At 41.2% G+C, this 22,898-nt stretch overlaps 1 protein-coding gene across 1 annotated transcript; it reads left to right on the forward strand.

The window, feature by feature from the left end:
* Positions 1-3,537: 3,537 nt before the first annotated feature.
* Positions 3,538-17,103, forward strand: drd3 (dopamine receptor D3). The gene is made up of 7 exons (XM_076080420.1): positions 3,538-3,825; positions 7,808-7,920; positions 10,158-10,294; positions 12,421-12,614; positions 13,999-14,064; positions 15,440-15,812; positions 16,816-17,103. The coding sequence occupies exons 1-7, from the start codon at positions 3,538-3,540 to the stop codon at positions 17,010-17,012; spliced, it is 1,368 nt and encodes a 455-aa protein (XP_075936535.1). The 3' UTR covers positions 17,013-17,103.
* Positions 17,104-22,898: the final 5,795 nt, after the last annotated feature.

A 22,898-nucleotide genomic window follows, 5' to 3' on the forward strand; every position in this document is an offset into this window, starting at 1 on the left:
CTTCACAAAGGTATTGGTCCAGACAGATATGGATCCTGTGAGCGACAGCTCTGTGAGCAGCTGTCAGGGGCCCCATTTGCACAAGGTCCATTTTAGATCCTTAATTCAGAGGGAAAACAGATCCCACTTCACCCTCCATCCTATCCTCTCTCATCCAGGCTATTTGCAACACATCAACAGTAATGTTTGTGTGTGTGTATGGGGGACCATGAAAAGGGAGCTTGAACGTGACTCCATTCAAAAACACTTCATACTTTATACTGCCATTCATGTGGGAGAGACTGAGATTGATTTTCTTAATGTTGCAAAGAAAATGTGGATTTAGTGGACATGTTTTCGTACGAGTGGATAAACCGCTGTGCACTCATCAACAATCAAAATTCAGCATGTGTTATGGATGTCACACACCATAAATTTTGTCAACTTTCGGATGGACTCATGCCAGCCACAGAGTGTATTAGGATTCTCTTCAGCTCTGCAGTGCACAGGAGATATTTACCAGCGTGCTGCCCTAGAAGAAGGATGGCTCCAATTTCCAAGGACATTTGGACACTTTCCCATTAGTTAAAACACAAACTGACTCTATAGGTTGGTGGTGAAAAATGAACAGTTCGGGCTGTTTGTCAGCTGCCGGCGGTTTCATCAGATCACATCATCAACCTCCTGCTGCTCACTGCTTTTTAAAAACGGTCCTTTATAGGAGGCTTTGTAATGACATCTAGTGAGTGCTGTCATTTGTTACCTATAGAAATATATGGAAACGTGAGATGTGCAGTTTGTATTTGCCTCCCAATTGATAGATTAATGTATTGATGACAAATTAAAATACAACCACAGTGCCACAGAAAAGTCTATTGAATTTGTTTGGGGTTTTCCAATGAAATTGGATTCATTGCAGGTGGAACTGGTTCATAGACCTTCTCTTGATACACTTCACGTTGGTTTGATTTAGTTCTCATTTGCTTGCAGTGCACTCCTGCAGGGCTTAGTCTTATCTTAAAATGCCATGTAAAAAAGTAAAAGCACATTGGCTGGGATTGTGAGATATAATTCACAAGCTGTGGGTGCTTTTTCTTCACCACAGTGTTTTTTTTTCTCCTCCTTAGGGGGTTGGAGAGTGACCTATATGATGCCAGAGCAACAATAGTGTGTCCGTTTATACATTTATGCACAGCCTGGCCCAATTTTCGCTCTGGTTTTATGAGACCAATATTAGGCTATTTTTGTGCGAATGTCACTTCCAGCCAAGCATGACCCAGACGGGCTCAGGGTCATTTTGAGGAGTAAAGCCATGCACACGACAGGACTAAAGCAAAATTCAAGCTTATATATGATAATTTGTACCTTTTATTTAAATTAAACATCGAAGAGAAAACAATTTATTCTGACATTTAAACATATTTGGAGGGGATTTAATAACTGGCCACCTTCATTTGCCACTGCATCACTGCGCGCACAAAGGGAGACACCTGACGTCTCCAATACGTAGACGCTCGTACTCCCTTGTGGCTGCAAAATCAATGCAATCCCAACGCGTGTTGCCGCCAGTCACACAGCCACAGAGGGTCAGTGGAAATGTAGTAAGCGAGTGCTTCTTCTGTGAGCTCCCCACATTCACGTTCTCCTGTGCGCAATGACACCGCGCGCTCCTCCTGCTCCCCCCCCCTGCTCGCGTCGCAGTGCTGGGCGCGATGACCGGATAACTTTTAAACCTGCACGAATGACGCTTTTCCTCGATGGCATCTGATGAATTCTTCACTGGGAAACAGTGACAGGTATGTAAGTCTGTTTACTTATTCTGCCTTGTTCAAAAAAAAAAAAATCATTCAACACCCTTTTTAAGTTTTTTTTTTTTTGTTTCTGCTCCAATGTTAGTGCCTTAGATTGAATTCTATATCTGCTGCATTTGTTTGCTAATTGTTTCATTTTGCGTGCGCTCTGATAGCTGATCATTTTGGGAAATCGTTTTTGCGCAACTATTCATATGTTGCTGGACTGTATTTGACCCCAATCTTTCTCGAGGCGGGATGAGGAGCCCGATAAGATGCTCTATCACTTCATTTAATTGAATGTTTCGATTAAGATTTGACTTGCGCAAATCAAGCTTCCATGGCAGCTTCAATACATTTGGAAGAAAAGATTGTCTTTGGCTTGCATAACCTCCAGCTAATTGATCCGAAATGAATGTGCTATTAATATTGCTCTAATGTAACGAAGTTTTCTTTAGGTGCAGTTAAATACAATAACACCCTCCTGCTTCCATTACACCCTTTGGCTTCAGAGCAGACAACACTGTATATGTGAGCATGTGCATTTCAGGGTTCAATGGTGGCCACATCTCTCTCACACACACTCACACACACAAGGTCAGAGTTCTGCACATTGATTAATATGAGAGACAAAACAATGAAGAGGGAAATCAGTTTCAATTATTACTTGATCTACAAAATACAACCAACCCATTCACAGGAGCACTATGCAGCCTTCTATCATATAACCAGATTTTGTGATAAACTCACTGCCATTAAGAGACTTCAAGGTGATATGTATCTGTGGCTGTTATATTTGTGTGCTTCTAGATTCTCTTGTGGACAATCATACGATACTGGAGCCATTGAGGCACTGAGTGGAATTATAGGCTGGGAAAAATCTTTAAAAGCCTCCTGGGTTTGAGCCATGGTCTAAAAATGATTTTAGTTTCTCGGTGTCTTTCTCCCTATTTCTGTCACAGAAAGAGAGAGGAGGGGGGAGCTGGATAAGATGGATCAGTTTGTTGAACATGTAGACACAGGTGACAGAACTACCACAGCGCTGTTATCTGGATTCAGCCTATAGATGGGGAGGATTGGGGATGAATGAGAGGAAGGGTGGAGTGTGAGGAGCAGAGCCCGGGACCAGAGCCAAACCTCTCAGGGTGGCAGCATGGACTTATTACCCCTCCCTGATGAGCTAACCTCACTGACGGTGCTCAAAGGCACACTGCCAGCCCCTTATTAAAGTTACCAGCTCGGCTTTGGACTCGCTGTGTTAAAGTACAGGGAGGAAGGGGATAAAGGCTGACTGGAATCATCATAAATGCATTGTCGATTGAAGTTCGCTGTTGAGAGCATGCATTTCTGCTGAGTCTTAATGGAGTTGATTGTCTGAGCCATGAAGTTGAGGAGGCATCAATATGTGCCTCCATTTTTCATTCAGGGAAAATTGCTGCAGGGATGTTTTTCAACTTTTTTATTTATCAGTTCATCTGACTGTAACTAGGAGCCAAGAGATGTTTCCCAGCAGGCCTCTGGCCTAAAATGATGCAGCCCCCATCATGTGATGCCTAATATGCTACGCTTTAATAGTGAGATGTGAGAAATGTTAAGTCTGTGTGTGTGTGTGTGTGTGTGTGTGTGTGTGTGTGTGTGTGTGTGTGTGTGTATATGAGACTCCAAAACACAGAAAATTATTTGAATGAATGGGTAAACACCAAACTCTGCTCTTTTCCTTCGGCAGGTCTGTCAAACATCTCACCCCCCATGTCACCGGGACGTCTTCATGGCGATGTTTAGCAGCGCAGAGCGGACCTGGAACGAATCAGACCGCCTGGGATGGGACTCGGAGAGGAATGAGAGCTCGGAGGCATCGGGGGAGGATGATCGTAACTACTACGCCATGCTGTACTCGCTGCTCATCCTGGCCATCGTGTTTGGAAACGTGCTGGTGTGTCTGGCTGTGCTGAGGGAGCGCTCCCTCCAGACGACCACCAACTACCTGGTGGTCAGCCTGGCCGTGGCCGACCTGCTGGTGGCCTCGCTGGTCATGCCCTGGGCTGTGTACCTGGAGGTGAGGAGGTCATGGTGTCTGTTGTTCTCAACCCTTTTTTCGTCTGACGTACATCACATATCCTTTCAAGTCATTTCAGTTTATTTCAAAATTTCAGAAGGACTGCTGGTAAATCACTGAGCTAGAGCTGAAGGGAAAGAAGGGGAAAGTGGAGAGGAAGTAAAGAGGATGTGGAAGAGATTGAAATACAGATGCTTGGCAGTGAGTGTTATGCTGACTCTGGAGAGGATAAAAGAGGAGGAAGTACATAGGAGAAAAAAATGGACTTTTGCCGGAACAAAAAGTGAGAGAGAGGATCATTTGGAGTCTATTACGTATAATGACATGTGTGGGCGATAGGAAGACGGTAATGATGATAAAAGGTGGTTTGGATAGTGCTTCACCATCCATGTCGATTACACAAAATTGCTGAGGGACATTTTGAATATTAAGAAATGATGACTTCATCTGCCTTTGGTAATTGTCTGTGCTTCAAATTACATCGAAGCAAATGCAAGCCTGTGAATTTCATTTTTTAAAACCTTTTTTTATTGGGTTTTGCAGGATATTACAACATTTGTGTCAAACACAATTGCCTTTTAGAATGTGCCATTAGTAACAAACACATGTATTATTTATAAAGGAGTAGGCAAGGACCCTGCTAGGCCCGCAACAGTAACGTATGCACATACCAGCAAGGAAACAAACAAACAGGAAAGCAAAACAAAACAATATGAGAATATGTATATGAATATATATATATATATATATATATATATATATTCATATTCATATTGTTTTGTTTTGCTTTGAAGAGTGGAGGTACAACATTAATGTGCTGTTGAACATCCTCATGAGTAAGTGTTCTTAAATATATAATATATACTATATTTATATTTGAATATATAAATAATAAATGAATAAGGAAAACCTCACATTACCCCGATTTACCCCTCAACAATTAATTCATTAGGCTGGAATATCCCAAAACTTTGTATTCTTAATGTTCTGGTAAAAGGTGCCCCACAAATGCATTGAAACTTCAACCTGTGAATTTCATTTTCATCAAAGCCTCTAAGTCAAATTGATATTTATGTTTGCTGTTATTTTTATTTGCCCTTCACAGATGACCTACTAGTGTCGCATAGTTTATCAGCTAATTGTTAATTGTTAATTTTCATAGCCTCCGTCTTTGTGGTGCTGTTCAGTAACTCCATGAACTGTACATGACTCTCAGACGTCCACATTTCATCAAACCTATACTTTAAACACTGAAAATCTTCATATGTGTGTCCTGTTTGTGTACAGACGTGTGTGTGTGTGTGTGGGTGGGTGTGTGTGTGTGCGTGCGTGTGTGTTAAGCTTGGGGGTATCGAGTGTCTGGCTCAACATGAGGTCTAAAAATCATCTGCTTAAAGTTTGCTCACTGTCAGCAGAAAGCACCATTTCTCACAGTGTGCAGAAGATTCAACAGAAGGTCAAAAAAATAAATACATATTAACACACTCAGTGAGGAGAAGCTGACAAATTAAACATGATTATATCCTATGAAAGGTAATCTTAGGTCGCCAGGAGCCTTGCCTGGATTCAGTCATGAGTTGAACTTCCACGCAGGCAGTCAAGCTGTTAGAGCATGTGCTACATTTTTCACTTCAAATTCAAAGGGAAGACAATCCCTTAAGGAATGAGTCATTACAAGATAGTATAACTCAAAGGAACAATATTCATTCATTTAGCAGGAATGTAAAGGTCAGCGATATCTTGGAGAAAAAAAATCATTAGTCCAGAGTTATAGGCAAAGTCTTTCAACTCCCAAGACTCGCACTGCGAGCTCTCATCACAAGGATGAAGGATTAGCTTGTTGTGACCAGAGGGTTGCTGGTTTGCTTCTGCAGGTGTGTCTTGGCAGGAAAAATAACTGAGTAGCTCTCTCCCCACCCCTCAGCAGGTACCAATCATGTGCCCTTGAGCAAGCCATCTTATCCCTGGATGGCGCAGTTGATGTATGACTTGTACTCGAAGGAAGTGGTTGTATTGGCAGCGATGACTGAGCGCTCACTTTCCACAGTTCATCTTAAAGGATGCCGCTCGGCCTCAGCAAATGTACAGCCTGACTACGGAAGCAGCTCCATTTGTAGTGCGGAGTTTACCCCCTTCTGTCAGGGCAAGATTTTATCAGTGGGGTTTTACGGAGTACAGGGAGATCTGACAGAAAACACACGATTGAGCGATACAAAGGCGCTCCTGCATACCCTGCTGATGTTTTCTTCGGTCAACTTCAAAAGAATAGTTTATTGTAACTTACTATTTTTACTTGAAACACAACAGATCCCTCTGACAGATACTCCATCTCCTGTCCCAGCGTCTTAATACTTGCTGCTCCTGCTTGGTATTTTTACTGAGACATTTAGCAGACTTGACGGCTGTGAAAGTCTAGATCACATACAGTATGTTCAAACACATTCGATGTCTGCGAGCACTGAGTCACCATAATTTTCCTACTCGCACACACTGTTCAATATGCGCCCACATGTGTACCTCAGTCTTTTTGTATGAGGGGGTGTCTGAGTACAAATTAGTACTGTGTACATGCTGTGTATAGATTGTGTGTATTGGTCTTATTTCTATAGCTAAGAAAACCAAATAACTCTGCAAAGATTAAATGGATTACAGTGCAAAGCCAAATAGAAGACATGTTTCCTGTGCCATGTTCCAGTTCTATACAAACTAATTGTATACTGTATATATTACAGTAATTGTCATGGAATAAAATCGAAAGAAAATCGAAAAAACTGCACACTTCTACCATTCTAGTTTTCTAAGATCTTTGTCTCACTAGCGTAATTTATTTGAATTTTTGCAGCTGTGAGCAGCTCCTTTATTTCCTTTCTGCAATGCATTGTGGGTGTGCATCACTATGATTTCATTGAGTATACATGTTTTCGTCACTTCTCCCAAAAAATAATGGTTCCCACACTTCCCATCATGCAATTCAATTGCATATTTGATGACACCCTCCCTGCCTGCTAAACATCCACATATTTTAAACTCAATGTCCCCAGCTTGTGGAGGACATTGTGCAACTGTTTTCACAGACTGAGTGATACTAACCATGTCAAGTAAACAGATTTTTTATGTGTAAAACTGGTGCAGTGCTCTTTTTAAGATGGAATGAGAATTACCATAAATGGGTTTGTGTTTAGGTTTAATTTGAGAGTTGTGTTAACGTTGAGCATGTTAAGTTTGAGAATGAACGATAGCAGTGACTGTTTCTACACTAGTATGTTTGTCTCTGTGCATGTGTGACAACTGTGGTCTCTGTGAGAGAAAAGCTGCTGTCTATTTACATCTTCTTGAATGCGTGTGTGTGTGTGTGTGTGTTCCTGTACATATCCCCATGCGTGCCTGCTGCCTCTCTTTGTAGGTAGGCGTATATTCCCATCTTGGGCTCAGTCGATGGAGCTTGGATCCCATTTATCTTTGTCAGACAGTTATTACCAGGCATCATGGAGCCTAAGTGAAGCCTGTCAATCTGAGCATTACTCTGCTGGGGGGGGAGGAGGTGCGGGTGGTGGTGGTTTGGGGTCTTACCGGTTCAGAAGTGGGGTCAATGTCCTTTGGAAATTGAAAATTTCCTTGAGTATCCTTGAACGTTATCCATCATGGCACATAATCATAGAACATTGACACATTTGCATCTTGTGTTGTCTAAGAACAAGTGACATAAACACAACTGATCCATAAATTAGCCTAATTAATATCTACATTAGCATAAATGCTTCAGTTGAATATATCAAGGTGAGGGCGGTGGTATACTTTTCTTTTTTTTTTTAATCCTTCCTTTTAACCCAGTCAAAACTATCTTCATATGTACATTTCCCCCTCTTCCTTGCCCTTCTGTCACATGCGCAGGTGTGTGCGCTCAGTAGGTGCGTCACACTTCACGGTGAAGAATGGAAAGAGAAACGCGTGCGTTGATAATCTGCCTGTCTGTCCTGTGCAGGTGGTCGGCGGCGCCTGGCTTTTCAGCCGGCTCTACTGTAACGTCTTTGTCACGCTAGACGTGATGATGTGCACCGCCAGTATCCTCAACCTGTGTGCTATCAGCATTGACAGGTGAGTGCAGTGTGTGCGTGTTTACCTACTACAGACATTTGCTGTGACACAGTATAAATGTCATATTTACATATTTCAAGGTCTTGTTCTCTTCTTAACCTCACCTGACAGATACTTCAAAACTTCCCTGGAGAGAGAATATATTTCCCATCTTGCTCATATCCCCTTGATAAATGTGTGTGAGTGTGTATTTGTGCGTGTGCGTGACAGAATAAGAGACAGAAATGAGGCAATTATGTTTTTTTAATTGATGTTCTAGGTTCAGTTTTTGGTCTAATTTCTGTGCATTTGTTTGCATTAATGGCGGAGGGACTGTGCCATGCATCCGTTTGAACCTTTACAGTAAAAATACATCTTGTATTTCAATTATTTATTTGCTTAGTTTTCCTCTTGTGTCACAGTTAATATTTAATCGCTCTCTACGGTCTTTGAACTTGCAACCTGAAATAAATAAATAATTGCACTTTATATTGTATCACACGGTGCTTATATAAGAATGATTTATCCAACGACAAAGTGAAAACTTGTAGTGGTTAGAGGAGTATCACACATCAGTCTGCAGCTTCCCTTGGCTTTACGGAGCTTTAAAGTGATTGTCCGCTCATTTAAACTTCACTGTTTCTTTTCACTCTCATCGTTCTCATTAGTGTTGTTTTCAGCAGCAGCTGTTTTCAGTGAAATAGCCCTAAAATCCCACTGTAAAGTACCTGCTCAGCACCAAATGGCAAAGAGACAAATTTAGAGTCTAACTGATGAACAAGCAGAGCATTTGGCAGCTAAAGATACAGGTATTTCTCTCAGGATTTGGTAGAGACCAAAAAAGAGCTAAAAGAGAGAAAATATTGGACTTTATTTTGTCAGAAACACGACTCCATGGTGATGATTGTTGTTCTGTAACAGCTGGATGTGTAAACAGGCAACTGTTTGCTTACCAGTTAACCTTTCCAACTTACTTTAAAAAGTAATGGTAAGTCAGCGTTGTTACAACTTGTTTCTGCTGCTTTCAGATGGCCAAAGGTTTAGATGACCACAAAATAGTTTAGACACACACACACAAAACTCTGCCGCCAGGACTAAGTCCTAATGGAAACTTAGAGGCAACATGGCATGCACAAAGCAGATGGTTAATCAGACCATGGTCCTGTACAATAAAAGGTACCAAACCCCCTTTTTTTAAATTGCACATGGTTACATGCCTGCGTGTTTCTGAAGGATGACGTTCTTTGGAGCCCTGTGGCTCTCTGTGATTGATTATAAGACGAGATAACAACACCGCTACAGCATCGCACACTTTGTGAGGTGCTGAATTAAAGCGAGGCACCAGGGGCATAATGTGTCATTGACAGTGTTCAACACGCCTGCATTACACTTTGCGACTGCATTGTTTATTAACGAGTTTAAAGCAATCGTTTTTGTGATAGTTGGGAAGATTTGTCGCCTGTTAAAAGGAAGCGTCAAACCAGGCTATTCAGAGGCAACATAAATACACCAGGAAGGAAGTTCTTGCATCAAACTTCAAGCTGAAGTGTTTTTAAAAGTACTTACAACGTAGGTCATGCTTTGAGTGGCGTCTCAGAACAGAAGAGCCTTGTTTTCATCCTCAACTAAAAGTGTAACTTAAAGCAGCACTTGATCAATAAATCATGAACATTATTTTTTTACCGACTGCACTTTTTGATCTTCGCTCTTATTCAACCAGACAGCAGCATGGCACGAGGGGAGAATATTTTTAGTGAAGTCTGTGCTCCGGGTTTAGCCCTGCATTCTGCCCAGAGAAGTACCGGTGTAATTAGTCTGATGAGGATAAACAATCGTGGCAGTTATCTGGCTCTAAACAACATAACATCACATCCATTTTGGGTCGGGGTCCAGCGTAATTGCTGCCTCTTCCGAGCCTAGTTTTCCTGGGCTCATTATATACTCTTGGCGTACAGTGTGCTGATTAACTCTTAAATCAAAGCTCCACTTGGTTTACTGCTGAATACCCAAATTGTTTTGAAATAGAAATGCCTGTTTTGCGTCTCCATTGTTGGTCTTTATATTACCCGCTTTCTGTCAGCAGTGCATTTCTTGGCATCGCTAAAGTCTCTTCAAGGGCGCACTTTTTTTTCTCACTCTAATTATTCCCTTTTACTGTACTATATCAGCAATTTTCTCTTCCTTCAAATGTCACCAACTATTCTCTGTACGCACACATTTTCAAAGCTGGACCGACAATAATATGTGTGTCTCTGCAGGTACACAGCGGTGGTGATGCCCCTCTTTTACACCACCACCCATCGCTCCAGGAAGAGAGTTTTTATGATGATTTCCACCGTGTGGGTCCTGGCCTTCACGGTCTCCTGTCCACTGCTGTTTGGTTTCAACACCACAGGTCAGATCAACAACATTATGACTCCATCGTGCTTTAGATGCATCGTAGCAAACAATCAATTTTATGCAGGATGCAAAAATAGAATTCAAGGCACTGTGTTAAAATGAAAATCAGGGTCAAAATTCAGTCTACTTGCTTTTTAGGGTCAACGGTGGAACATGTAATGCAATCCAAAATGGGATTTTGAGGCGCACTCCCTCAATTTATCATGTCAGAGTCAATTTACTGGTCATGGGCTGTAATACTCAGCCTGTGAAAATATTATATAATGTTTTCTGTGGCTATGTTTTGAGCTTTGTCAAGCCTGAGAAAAAAAAACCACTGATGATGAGACTTGAGACTTTTATGTGTTGCAACTTGGAGCATTTTGAGTTTCAAAAACTTGGCCGTTCATGGCATATGTGCAGGCCGTAATCAGGAGCAGCTGAGGGGGAGAGTTGTAATTCAAAGTCAGTTATTCTGAACATCTTGCTACTTAACAAAACAAACCTGTGGCAAAACGGCTGCAAAGTGTCTCATAAAGCGAATAAAATTAAAATTAAAAATAAAATTAACCTTTAAACTATCACAAAATCTAGCTTAAAAAAAGTCTAATTTGTCTGTTCAGACAATTTTTCAAGACTGTGGATCACATTTTAATTGACTTCTCACTTGTTTTATCATCTCAGTATAGTGTACAATGCACAACCTGCTAATGATAAACGTTGTCGTTAATAACACAAACTACCTGCCAAGCAAAAGCAAAAAAGAGATTTCTTATCTTAGACTATTAAGGTAACGGTTATTACCTGGTCAAATGAATTAAGGTTTTAAAAAGTCCACCGCAGTTGGAATATAAAATATTGATACGCTGTCATCAGCAGCTGAGAGGGAGGGAGGGAGGGAGGGAGGGAGGGGGAGATACGTAAGACAACTCTGCCTCTGCAGCGTGGATTTTTACAATTTCTTTCCTAAACTTTATCAGGCTGCAATATTTTTGGAGGGCCCTTGATAATAACACAATGCACCCTTACAGTGTTACAGTAAATGATTTATATGTGACAAAGTAATGTATTTTGGTATCTTAATCTTTGGTATCTTAATCTTTCAAATATTGCAATGGATTCTGGTTGAATGAGGTTACTGTATGAGGAGAAATGGTGAGAAGTGTGTCTTTGATAATTCTGACGGATGTTTTTTGGGGATTATTCATGTTCTACATAAATGAACAATAACTTACTTGCTGTGCCAATGAAATCGCGTCTTCTGCATTTGTGTGACGAAGAAAGGATCACCAAACAATAACAGGGACAGAGAACTGCGAGAGACATTTTAAATTCGATTGCCAGCAGCAGCGATACTTGACTGCACATACACAATCAAGAGCATTAGTCAGACACAATGTGAAGCTACGAACAGAGATACGGGCTTTTGATTTAGCCCACTTACAATCGATGCAAAATAATGGCTGCTAATTGCAGGAATCCAAATTTTGTCAGTATGCAGCCACGCATCAGCATTGAAAGAGGGACCAGTGGGTTCACATGAGGTTTAGGGTCCTTCCCTGCACTTCAAAAGAAAAGCATTGAAAAAGAACAGCTTAGCTAGACAAAAACTGCCCCACAAAATAATATGAATCTAGAAAATGAAGGCGGTTTGGAATGTGGCTAGAAATAGATTTTATCTGTGCTCGTTTCCATCTCTCTGTGTATTGAGGTATATGGTATTGATGCAGGGGAACGTCCAGGGAGAGACGAATCACTTCAGTTTCTTCTTGCCACTGACATGCAATATGTATTTCACAGCTGTGCCCAGAGTCTTTTTTTTTTTTTTCATTTACAGCACTATTAGCCCACTTGATGGATATTTAACTCTGGAATTTTGATTGAAAAATTGATCTATACCCTATTATTATTTCAATTAGGCTCTTGTTCTGAATTAATGGCGCAATTATTGTCAAATCAATCATACTTCCACCTCACAGTCATCGCTGTTTGATTTAGTATGTATGCAGAATATGAAAAGGGAAAAGTCATGAAGGTTGTTTTCACGACGGAGAACATCATCACCGGGGTCAGAGGTTGCCTATAAATCCCGCCTGTGAGTTTTAGGCTGTTTTGCATAATGACATTTTGTTTTGGACTCAGATGACCCCACGGTGTGCTCCATCTCCAACCCCAACTTTGTGATCTACTCCTCTGTGGTGTCCTTCTACCTGCCGTTTATTGTCACTCTGCTGGTCTACATCCGCATCTACGTGTTCCTTAGGATGAGGCGGAAGAGGATCATCTTCGGCCAGGCCAGCGGAAAGGTGCAGCCAGGCTCAGCTCCGCCATCTATGGTGAGACCATTATCTTATTTCCTTTGTGTTTTCACTTTTACTGAATTATGGTACTCCAGCTGCAGACATAATAGTTTATTGCTGATTATGCAAAGTCAACAATGCATGGTGTTAATGCTCAGAATAATACTGCTATTTGTTTAAGCTCCTAATAAGCTGATTCTTTGTAGATGCACTATTTTTTCTCCAACCAAAGCCTTATATTTCTGATGTAGAGTCTATCTCCCTCATTCACATTCACTTTATTTATACTCATAATGACTTGCAAATTACAATTCACCTTTATCTTTGACCTTTTCCGTCTGACCTCACTAGTAAAACGTCCCCCAAAGCGTCATTAGAGTAAAAGAAAATGCTTCAAAGTTCAAAACACTTACCAAAGTAATTTGCAGGTTCAAATGTTCAGAGTAAATGTAAATGTAGGCTGAGTGCCATTGGCCTCTCAAGGGACCCCAGGTCAAAGATGAAATGTATAGTTAGGTTTATGAGCAGCTCACACGGCTGTCACCATAAAACTGAAGTTGTTCTTAATGAAATTGACTTGTCAAGTTAAAAATTGTCAGTTTAATTAGGAAGAGGAATGTTCACTGTGCTGGCCTCTGTCTTTGAGGTCAATTACACAACACTATATCAATTATTGAGGAACAATTAAGGAAGGAAAAAAGAAATACAAACAACTTCAGTTTAGCCAAGAGGAACAAAGAAACAGTCAGTTTTATGGATCTATCATACAAATGATGTCTTTTTCTCTTAATCTCATGTTCTCTGCATCTTTATCTATTCTTTTTTTTAAAGCTGGTGTATAAAATAACAGTAATTATATCCTGTAACACGACCAGCATTTGCATATCCAGGAGATTGCTGTGTAACGTGGTTCTACTCCATTTTTCCCTCCATTGCACACTAATTCACAGTCAAGTCCTCTATCATAACACCAGTTTACAGATAATTGGTTGTGCCTCAGTTTGGGATCTCATCCATGGGTAAGATCCAAGTCCTGGAGGAGATCAGACTGAGAGAGTTATAATGGAAGTGTGTTTTGAAATAACACAATGGGACTCTGACTCAGTCGACTGAGGGATAGTGATACGAAGGAGTGACTTATCTTTGTTTCTGCTGTGAGCTTTAATTGAGTCACGCAGCGTTTGGAAGCGACCAAAAAATAACAGACATGAATCCTAATTTGTGGCTGTGTCTGAGACGCTCACCAAGATGTCTCGGAGCTTTGATAAAAAAGTCCTCTGAGATGCAAATAGATGAATCAATAACTTTGCAAGTGAATGGCAAAATCCTTCTGCAGATTGATGGGGTAGAGGTGTTTGGATAAGATAAGGGGGATTAAGTATTTCCCTGAAAAATATGCTCTATCCCTCTCTTCCCCTAGGAGACTTGTCTGCAAGAAGAGACTCCCAAGGCAAAGCAAGACTTGTCACCTATAAAGATTAAAGTGGTAGGTGCTATTTTAAACTAGAGACTCAACACAAACGTGAGATTCTTGAATTGATTTCTTTTTCACTGCTCTAGTTTTGCAGAGTGTAGCGCAGCCTAACGCCTGACTAACTCTCTTGTTGACTGTGTAGGCTTATTGTGAAATGGTGGCACACAAGATGGTTCTGTTTTTAGCTTTTCACGTGAGTCTGTCCGCGTGCATATTCACTTTTGAGTTCTGCTGTGTGGCCGCAGCTCCGGGTCTGAGAAGGAGCTGAAAAAATGTTGATTCTAAAGCGTGGCTTGTTGGCTTTCGTCACCTGGTCATTTGTCAGCTGAGCAAAATCTGTGGGTGACGCACTGCAGCACCTGCATATCCCACAGACTTCTTAAAGGCGGCAAGAATAATGTAATTTTCCCCTGAGGAAAATGTGCGATGAAATGAGTATGAGAAGACTGAAAGTTATGTTTCGGGCTGTACTGGAAATAGACATTACACAATATTTAAAACTTTAACATCGCTTCTTATCACTCCAAGGGGAAAAGGCTGATTGGAGCTGTAGTTGCTGAATTTGCTGAGTTTTTGAAAGTGGGAATAATTGCTGGTACAAGATTGTAACATTTGAATACTGTTTTTACAGGAAATATTGCAGTTGCACTGATGTATACTGAACATTAACTGTGCATTTGTGATTTAAAAACTCGGAGTGGAGGTGCCACTGTGTTGATTCACTCACCTTCTAATATTTTCCACATAAGGTCAAGGCAGGACAAGATGAACATAATAACTTCAATGTGTTCAGCCTTCAAGGAGAATAAACTTAAAATTCAAATGTTAAAGCTGCATTTTGTTTTTGGCAACTTAAGACATCAGAACAAGCTGAAAACACAACATTGACGCATTATCACCTCATTAAGCTGTTAGCAAACAGTCATATGTACATATTGACCAGAGACATTTAGGCTTGTGTTTCTTGACACCTGTCAAATGTCCAATATTCAGTCTTTACAGCCATGGTTTGGTCTTCATTAACTCTCGAGGAATGTATGTTCACCAGATAGCCGCTAACTTTGTGTGGCATCTGTTGCTTGGCAGGTAGCATACAGTACTGTCGGACTATCACAGCTTTTTTTGATGAAATGTGCTGCCTGTTGTTGAGACTGAACCAAAAAAAACCTAAAACGATGCGCTGAGGGGATCTGTAGAGTTGGGTGATAATTCTGAAGCTGGTTCGTCTCTAGAACCAGCACCTTCTATATTACACATGATGTATTGTTCATAGCCCTTTTCATAAAAATAATTAGTACAGCTTTAATGACTTAACATACGACGACTACGTGAATAAATATGTGTGATATAATGGCATCTCTTCATCGTTTATCATTTGTCCCGACAGCAGAGTGTAGAGCCTTCATGTCCCTCTAAGCCCAACCTTTTGTCAGGATGCTTGTGGCGCAAACGGCCAAAGACGGGACCGGTGAAGAACTCTATGCTGCCCCCAGTGGACACGCACAACTGCTGCAGCATAAGCCACGCCTCCTGCGGTCGCACCGAGCTGGATCTGGAGCAGCAGCGAGGGGAAGAGGAGGCAGAGGAGAACAACCAGAACGAGCGGCCTTCTGTGAGGATGAACTGCGAGGTGAAGGGTCTGTCTAACGGACGAACACACACGTCACTGCAGTCCATGGCTCATTCCATCAATAATTCACGATTCAGGAGCATGCACGCACGGGAGAAAAAAGCCACTCAGATGCTGGCCATTGTGCTGGGTGAGTGGAAATTGTCTTAACTGGGATGAGCTGAATGCAAATGTGAATGTCATGGAAACACTTAACGCAGGCAATTTTCGATAGTTGCTAATTCCGCTTGAACTCCTTTTAACATTTCCGTGATGGTCTTTTCTGCCTAATGTACCCGTGTTCTGCCTCTCACCTGGTGGTGATGGCACCAGCGTATTTTCTTACTGTGTGCATCGGCTGCATATTTTTGCAGAGCCACAATAAATCAAGTTCAAATGTCTGGCTGGTTCCGCGATCACAGTGTGTGTCCACACATGCTGCAGCACCTGACACAGCTTCCACACGCTTCAATTATCAGCCAGGTTGCTGCAAGCCTGGTCAAGGTAGCTCTGGCTTGGCATAGATCTTGCTGACAAACATGTAATCAGAGGTGTCTTATTACATTACACTGGTGTCAGTGAAAGTGATGTTGTGACCCCAATTATAGCGCTTGAATATTATGTTTCAAGTGTGCAGCAGCATTAGTTGTTTATACATAATAAATGCCCTGTTGGCTGCTGCTCGGCATACTAAGTGACTTACCTATATTTACCACATAAAGTAAAGGCTAATTGGGAACCAAAAGTGTTACAATTGACACCTTGCTAAGCTTGTCAAGCTTTTAATTTCAGCATGAATTTGCTTATCTACTACTCGAAAATCAACAGTCATTTTTTGAGCAATGGGTCTTTCATTTTCTATTAAACTGTGACAACTGTAGGGGCCAACCACAGAACTTGTTGGCGGAAATAAAGAGAAGATTTTTACCAGCTGTGGCGTCACCCAACTAATAGTTAGCCAATGACTATATTTATTGTTATACATTATTAGCTAATTCTGAAATAAGTCTTGGTGAGGCTACTAAGCTAGTTAGTCGAGCATGCTGACATTTGCAGCTTACCAGCAGATAAATATACTGTTTCTTACAATTTTGCTCTTGTGTTTTTGCTTTTGTCCTCTCTCTCTATACCTCTCTGCTCTCTGGCTGCTCCAGGGGTGTTTCTCATCTGCTGGCTGCCTTTCTTTGTGACTCACATTCTGAACACCAACTGCCGGACATGCTACGTGCCTCCTGGGCTTTACAGTGCGTTCACCTGGCTGGGTTATGTCAACAGTGCCCTCAACCCTGTTATCTACACCACCTTCAACATTGAGTTCAGACGGGCCTTCATCAAGATCCTCAGCTGCTGAGGAAGACAGCGCGTCAGGACAATTCAAATGGAAATTAGGCTTTGCACTTGTGCTACAACTCCAGCATGGTGCATATTGTAAACAGTGACCACATATTTACGCTGGTCATGGTCCAGATAAGCAAACCTGTCCCAGGAGTTACACAGTACCAGCATGACAAACAACACGCTGTGGTATGCAATAAATACAAAAAAAAGAGGCTATTACTTCAAAACGGACTTTTTTTCAACAGGGCTGGGACTCCATTTGAACAGTATTACTCCTCAAATAAGACGTACATTTTTACAGGCGTACAGTCTTGTTGATAGCACAATATGTTCGACTTTATTGTGACATATTTTGTACAGTATGTGTGCTGCTCTTTGGCACAGGACTTTCAAATCAATGTAAGCTCGGAAGCTCTTTGGACCCAAAATGAAGCTCTGAGGCTGATTAATTGATCGTAGAGCTGTGGGCCATTTTGTCCTGAGGCCCGCTGCACTGTGTGGATTAACTGATGATTCTCACCTCCCCCTTTCACCCCGTATTCACCATCATCACCATCAGTTACTCTCCAGTGCATGCACACATACAATGTCAAAGGTGTTCACTTGAATTGTGCTGGAAGGATTGCTTTGGTCCCTGCCAAGACACATCATTTTGAAGATTGTCATATATATTGATGTGGAAGCATTGTGCTCGATGTGGATTCATTACAATTAAAAATGTGAGATTTTGGTGTAATGTACAATGAAAACAGTTTCAGTGTTTTCTTAAAGGGACAGTCTGTTTACTGGCAAAGCTTCCTTAAATGTAGAGTTTCCTGCTGGCTGTTCTGATGCGCTAAATCGAGCAGGATTGTAAATCGTGATGTGTGCAGGAATGTCATGGACAGAGCATTCACTGCAGCGTGCTGTAAATAAAAGAACTGATTAAATGTTTCCAGGCTATTTATACACATTAGGTATAATAAAGCTTGTGTATGCATTTGGATGTCTTAATGTTGCTGATGATGGGAGACACCGTCAGATGTTGGTGAATAAAAGTGTAGGTGTGCTTTCTGGGAGGAACACAAGAGAAACCCAGCGGAGTGAACAGGATATTGGGGGATTTAGAGACAGAAAGAAAGTAGCAACAGTGACACAGTAGGAGAATGAAAAACACAATACGAGATTGGGGATGATGGGAGAGCGGAGTGGGAAGGAGTAAAGCCGAAAAGAAAAGAAATTAAATGAAAGAACAAGAATCAAGAGGGAAAAAAAGGTTCAGGATAGCTGCAGAAGAAGAAAAGTGGGGGCAGCCTTTCTCAGCCTGTATCTCAAGCGCTCTTATTTCTCTAAGAGTCATAAACACCTGCTCCTCTGACACTGTGTGCCACTGTGTCGACTCAGCCTCGTTCCACTGAGACTACTTATGGTGATGAAGCACCAGGTGTGTGGGGGGGTGTGTGGTGTGTGTGTGTCCACTCTATATATGGATGTATGCTGTGATAGTCATGATGCCAATAACCGATATTGTTACTATATCCTTCTGTAAAAAATCCTTACAACCAGAATCAATATTTAAAACGTATTTATATTCGATAGATACGTCTCTAATCTTTAAAGACGTAATGGTGTAATCAGGACATAAACAAACTGTGCTTGAGATTCATAGTTTGCGCTCTTCTGTTCTGTAAATTAATTTGAGTGTGAATTAATTCAATTAAGTCTGCCTTTTAGGGTGTAAACACTTCACAGCTGTGCACACGTGCCTCTAGATTACATGCAGTCATTCAGAGACAATAATAAAAACCTCTTACTGTAAATTAACTGCAAATGAGCCCAAAATGCCAAAGGCGGTTAGCCGCTCTAGTCCCCAGAGGCTGAAATTTCAAAGTTCGCTTTGACTTTTTTCATGACTTTTTTGTGAAGTTTTTTGGCAGACTATACCCGAATTTGTATGACTTTTTTCGACATGCTTTACTAAGATTTTTAATGACTTTTTTGACATTGTGTAGACACACTAAATTATGACTATTTTCAACATACAATACTATGATTTCTTAGTTTTTTCGACATAATATACTATGACTTTTTTCGACTTGCTATACTATGACTATTTTCAACATACAATACTATGACTTTTTAGACGAGCTATAATATCAATTTTATGACTTTTTTCAACATGCTATACTATGATGTTTTTTAAACTTATTTAGACATGCTATACTATGACTTTTTCGACATGTCATATTTTATAAAAAGTCATATTAAAGTATGCTATAAAAAATGTCGTGACATTTTCTTTGGCATGGTGCGCTCAAAGCTGTTCGAACCCCAGATGTTTTTTATCAACACCATGCAAACCGATTTGAACAGGTTTACATGCAATGTCATTGCGTATGCTGCAGCTATATGCATATATGCACGAATGGATACATACACAGGCATTGGGGTTTTTTATTATTTGCTGCATGACATGCATTAGTCTGATGTGTACATGTCTGTGAAAACACAAACAGGTGCTTGCCTTTCTTCATGTCTGTATACATTTGTGAGGAGTGCATGATGGAACATGTGTAAATAGGTCTAAGTGAGCGGGGAGGATCAACGTGAATGAGCCCATCCATGGGTGAAAGGCAGAGGGAGGGTTTCACTGTATTTATAGTTGAGGACACGTGGAAAAGATGAATGCGATGCAGAGTCTGCATGTTTCTTAAAAAGGAAGAGGATGCTTGCATGTGCGAGTGATGGCTGCTCATTGTTTAATTAATCAAATGTGATCAGACTCCCGTGTGCTTTTTACACTTTCCAAAATCCCTGCTGCTTTGCATGTTTGTGACTGAGGAGGCAAAACACAAAGACTTAACGATTTAAAGTGCCACCACTCCAGTTCCTGCAAAAATCTCTTTCTGCTTCTTTTCTTTGTCTTCGTGGATATGAGCGGCTTGGTGCATTTCTGTGGGTGCACGGACATTGGTAATTGGCATTTGCAGTCCTTAGCAATGGATAAAGATGTTGATTACAGACAGGGGTGGATACACGCCTTGACTGACATTAAGTCTGTTCCTCTCTTTTTCCACAAATGCATCCCACTTTTTTCCACCCACCAGTGTGTCAAAGCAGCACAATAATCATCCTCCCCCTCCCTGTCGCTCCATGACGTTCATACACATGATGCCGTTACTGTTCATTTTATGCCATTGTAAGGTTAAAGGGTTAAGTGCAAGGAGGGAACCAATCCTGTGGTGTTACACAATGTAACACACATAAACAGTGATGTCTCTCTCTCTATCATTCTCTGAAAAAAATAGTTGCTAACAAGTGGCTAAATGAGACGACTAAACATTATCAAGCCGAACGCTAGTCCGCCTTTAGCCTCGTGGTGGTGACCGTGAAGTCATTGGACCGTGGTGTAGTAAGCTTTTTACTTCCAGCGATTGAATTCACCCTTCAAAAATCATAAAAGTGGCGTTCATTTGTGAAGAGTATCTTGCTGAACAAAATGTTTTAGTATCTAAATCTTGTTTTTGCCACAGATCTTTTGTTCTGCAATAATCCAAAATCCAATGGAAACATATCATTGGCTTTTTGTCAAGGGAACCAGTGCAATGCCAACATCCAGTTTGGCCCACAAAAATACATCATTCCTGCAGCACTTCATACTAATTCACCTTGTGCCTTGCGTGAGGGTGCTTCCGCATTACGTTAGTTTGTAATCTTGTAATCTTTTTAAGCTATTGAATGTGTAGAGACATCCGATCTCTGAAGTGTAGCTGCTTCAAGTTCTCATATACCATTCATTGTTTACAACGCTACTAGCACTATAGCAGAAGATCTAACACCATAGTGTTTAATCCAGAAGTGAAAAGAATGGCAAGGCAGCATAGTGTGAATATATACTTATGTCTGCATAATGTGGCCAGAGGGGAAGTTAAAGCTCTTTCAATTTGTCAACCAATTACAGAAGATCAAAGCAGGTGATGGAGCGTATCCCACTCATCCACACATGAAGTGACAAGTGTAAAATCGCAGCTAAGCTGATGGGTCCAAAGCATTGGATGGGTTATTTCAGACATAGTCAGTTTCTTTAGTAAGTGTTGTGTTTGCTTAGACTTTAAAACAAGCTACCGCAAGCTATTAATGTTACAAACAATCGTGGACTGGACTTCTTCTCTGGAGTTCTTTTTTGATCTTCAGCAGCTGTCTGGGCACTCTGATAGCATGCAAATCCTCACATGCTCCTGCACATGCGATGCCCGAATGCTCTTTTGCAAATGGCCCCTTGAACGGTGCAGCTTTCTCACATCTCCTTCGTGTGTTCCCAGCTGTTTTAATCTCACTTCTGTGAGAAGGAGTTAACAAGAGGAGGATGTTCTTCACGAGTTACGTGACTTCCATTCATAAGTAGCACTGAGTATTTGAGTTAACTATTTAGCGTGATTGGATATAATTAGTTCTGCATGGTTGGCGATGCAGAGGGTTTGTAAATCAGAGGGGAGAAGGGGACGTTTCAAAGTGAAACGCTTCAGTAAGACATCTTTAAAATCAAGATGCAGAGAATGAGCCTTTTCTTTCTCGATCAAAGACATGGACACGAAACAAGAACAGAGAAAACCTGGAACAAATGTCATTGCTAAAAAAGACGGTCAAGTTGCAGCATGAAGACTCCAACTACAGTTCATTGTATATGCTGCATGAATCAAGGGATCAGCTAATGAGACCCTTCAAACACAGTATGCACTCCTGATCGAATGCTTGCACACAAACCTAGTGCACACACACACACACACACAGACTCAAAGGTTTGCATATATATATATCCAATGCGCTACACCTCCTCAGGGTGAGTGCTTCAATGTTTCTTTAGATCGTCTCCTGTGGAATAGATGAAAGAGCAAACGTTACTGCCCGGAGAATTACCATCACAATGCAGCTGCGTGATCATTATCAGCAAGCCATGGGTCTCGACCAGACTTTTGGAGTTAATGAGGCGGGAGAAAAAAGACAGAGGCAGAAGGTCCTACCCGAGAGTTTACAACAGTTTAATTATGGTGGAAATTATGCAAATTAAATTATTATTTTACCCAATTACGGCTCTACTGCATCTTTGTATCTTGAAAATTGTACATAGTTGCAGAAAAGCTGTGCTCCTTTAATAAATAGAGACACACATTAAATAATGTATTGGCATACATAAGTAATGCATTACGCACGGTCACACCTTTCTAACTCTGGAACCTCGGCACCTGGGCTTCCCTTCTGTCAATCTGTTGAGCAATTACAGCTAAGACCTCCCTACCACCTTGACATTACATTACATTACAGTCATTTAGCAGACGCTTTTATCCAAAGCGACTTGCAATTCAGATTCTATTCATACACCGTAGGCACAGCTACGGGAGCAATTTTGGGGTTAAGTGTCTTGCTCAAGGACACATCGACATGCGAGTAGCGGAGCCGGAGCCGGGGATCGAACCGCCGATCCTCTGATTGAAGGACCCCTGCTCTCCACTTAGCCACAGTCGCCTCGTGGAGCGACTTGCTGTGTGAGTGGTTTATAAGAAAAATGTGCATTCACTTGCTTGAGGGTGTACTTGCATGTGATGCAGAGAAGGAAATACAGAGGAAGATGGTCACGTAAATGCTTGGTCATCATATTTCCTTTCTATAGTGGTCAAAATATATGCAGCATCAAATTACACCAGATTTAGACCTAAACTACTACAATGACAACTAATTACACACTTTGTACTCGTGCTTGTTGTTCATTTTACAAAGGCTGCTGATGCTTTGACATAGAATATTCCACCAGAGCCTGGAAGGGTATCAAAAATCATTCTTCTTTCCTCGTTCGTGTTTATTCAGAAAGCTTACTGCACCTCAAGTTTGTGTGTTTTTGCAAAGCTTTTTTATCAGACCCTCA

Source organism: Anarhichas minor, unplaced genomic scaffold (assembly GCF_050575085.1).
Source record: "Anarhichas minor isolate MPS153535 unplaced genomic scaffold, ASM5057508v1 ptg000074l, whole genome shotgun sequence".
NCBI classification, from domain to species: domain Eukaryota; kingdom Metazoa; phylum Chordata; class Actinopteri; order Perciformes; family Anarhichadidae; genus Anarhichas; species Anarhichas minor.

Excerpts from the sequence above, each read along its gene's own strand:
- drd3 (XM_076080420.1), top strand. The coding sequence starts at position 3,538 with ATGGCGATGTTTAGCAGCGCAGAGCGGACCTGGAACGAATCAGACCGC. Across the intron at positions 12,615-13,998 it reads GCTCAGCTCCGCCATCTATG|GAGACTTGTCTGCAAGAAGA; the intron begins GTGAGACCATTA and ends CTCTTCCCCTAG. Across the intron at positions 14,065-15,439 it reads CACCTATAAAGATTAAAGTG|CAGAGTGTAGAGCCTTCATG; the intron begins GTAGGTGCTATT and ends TTGTCCCGACAG.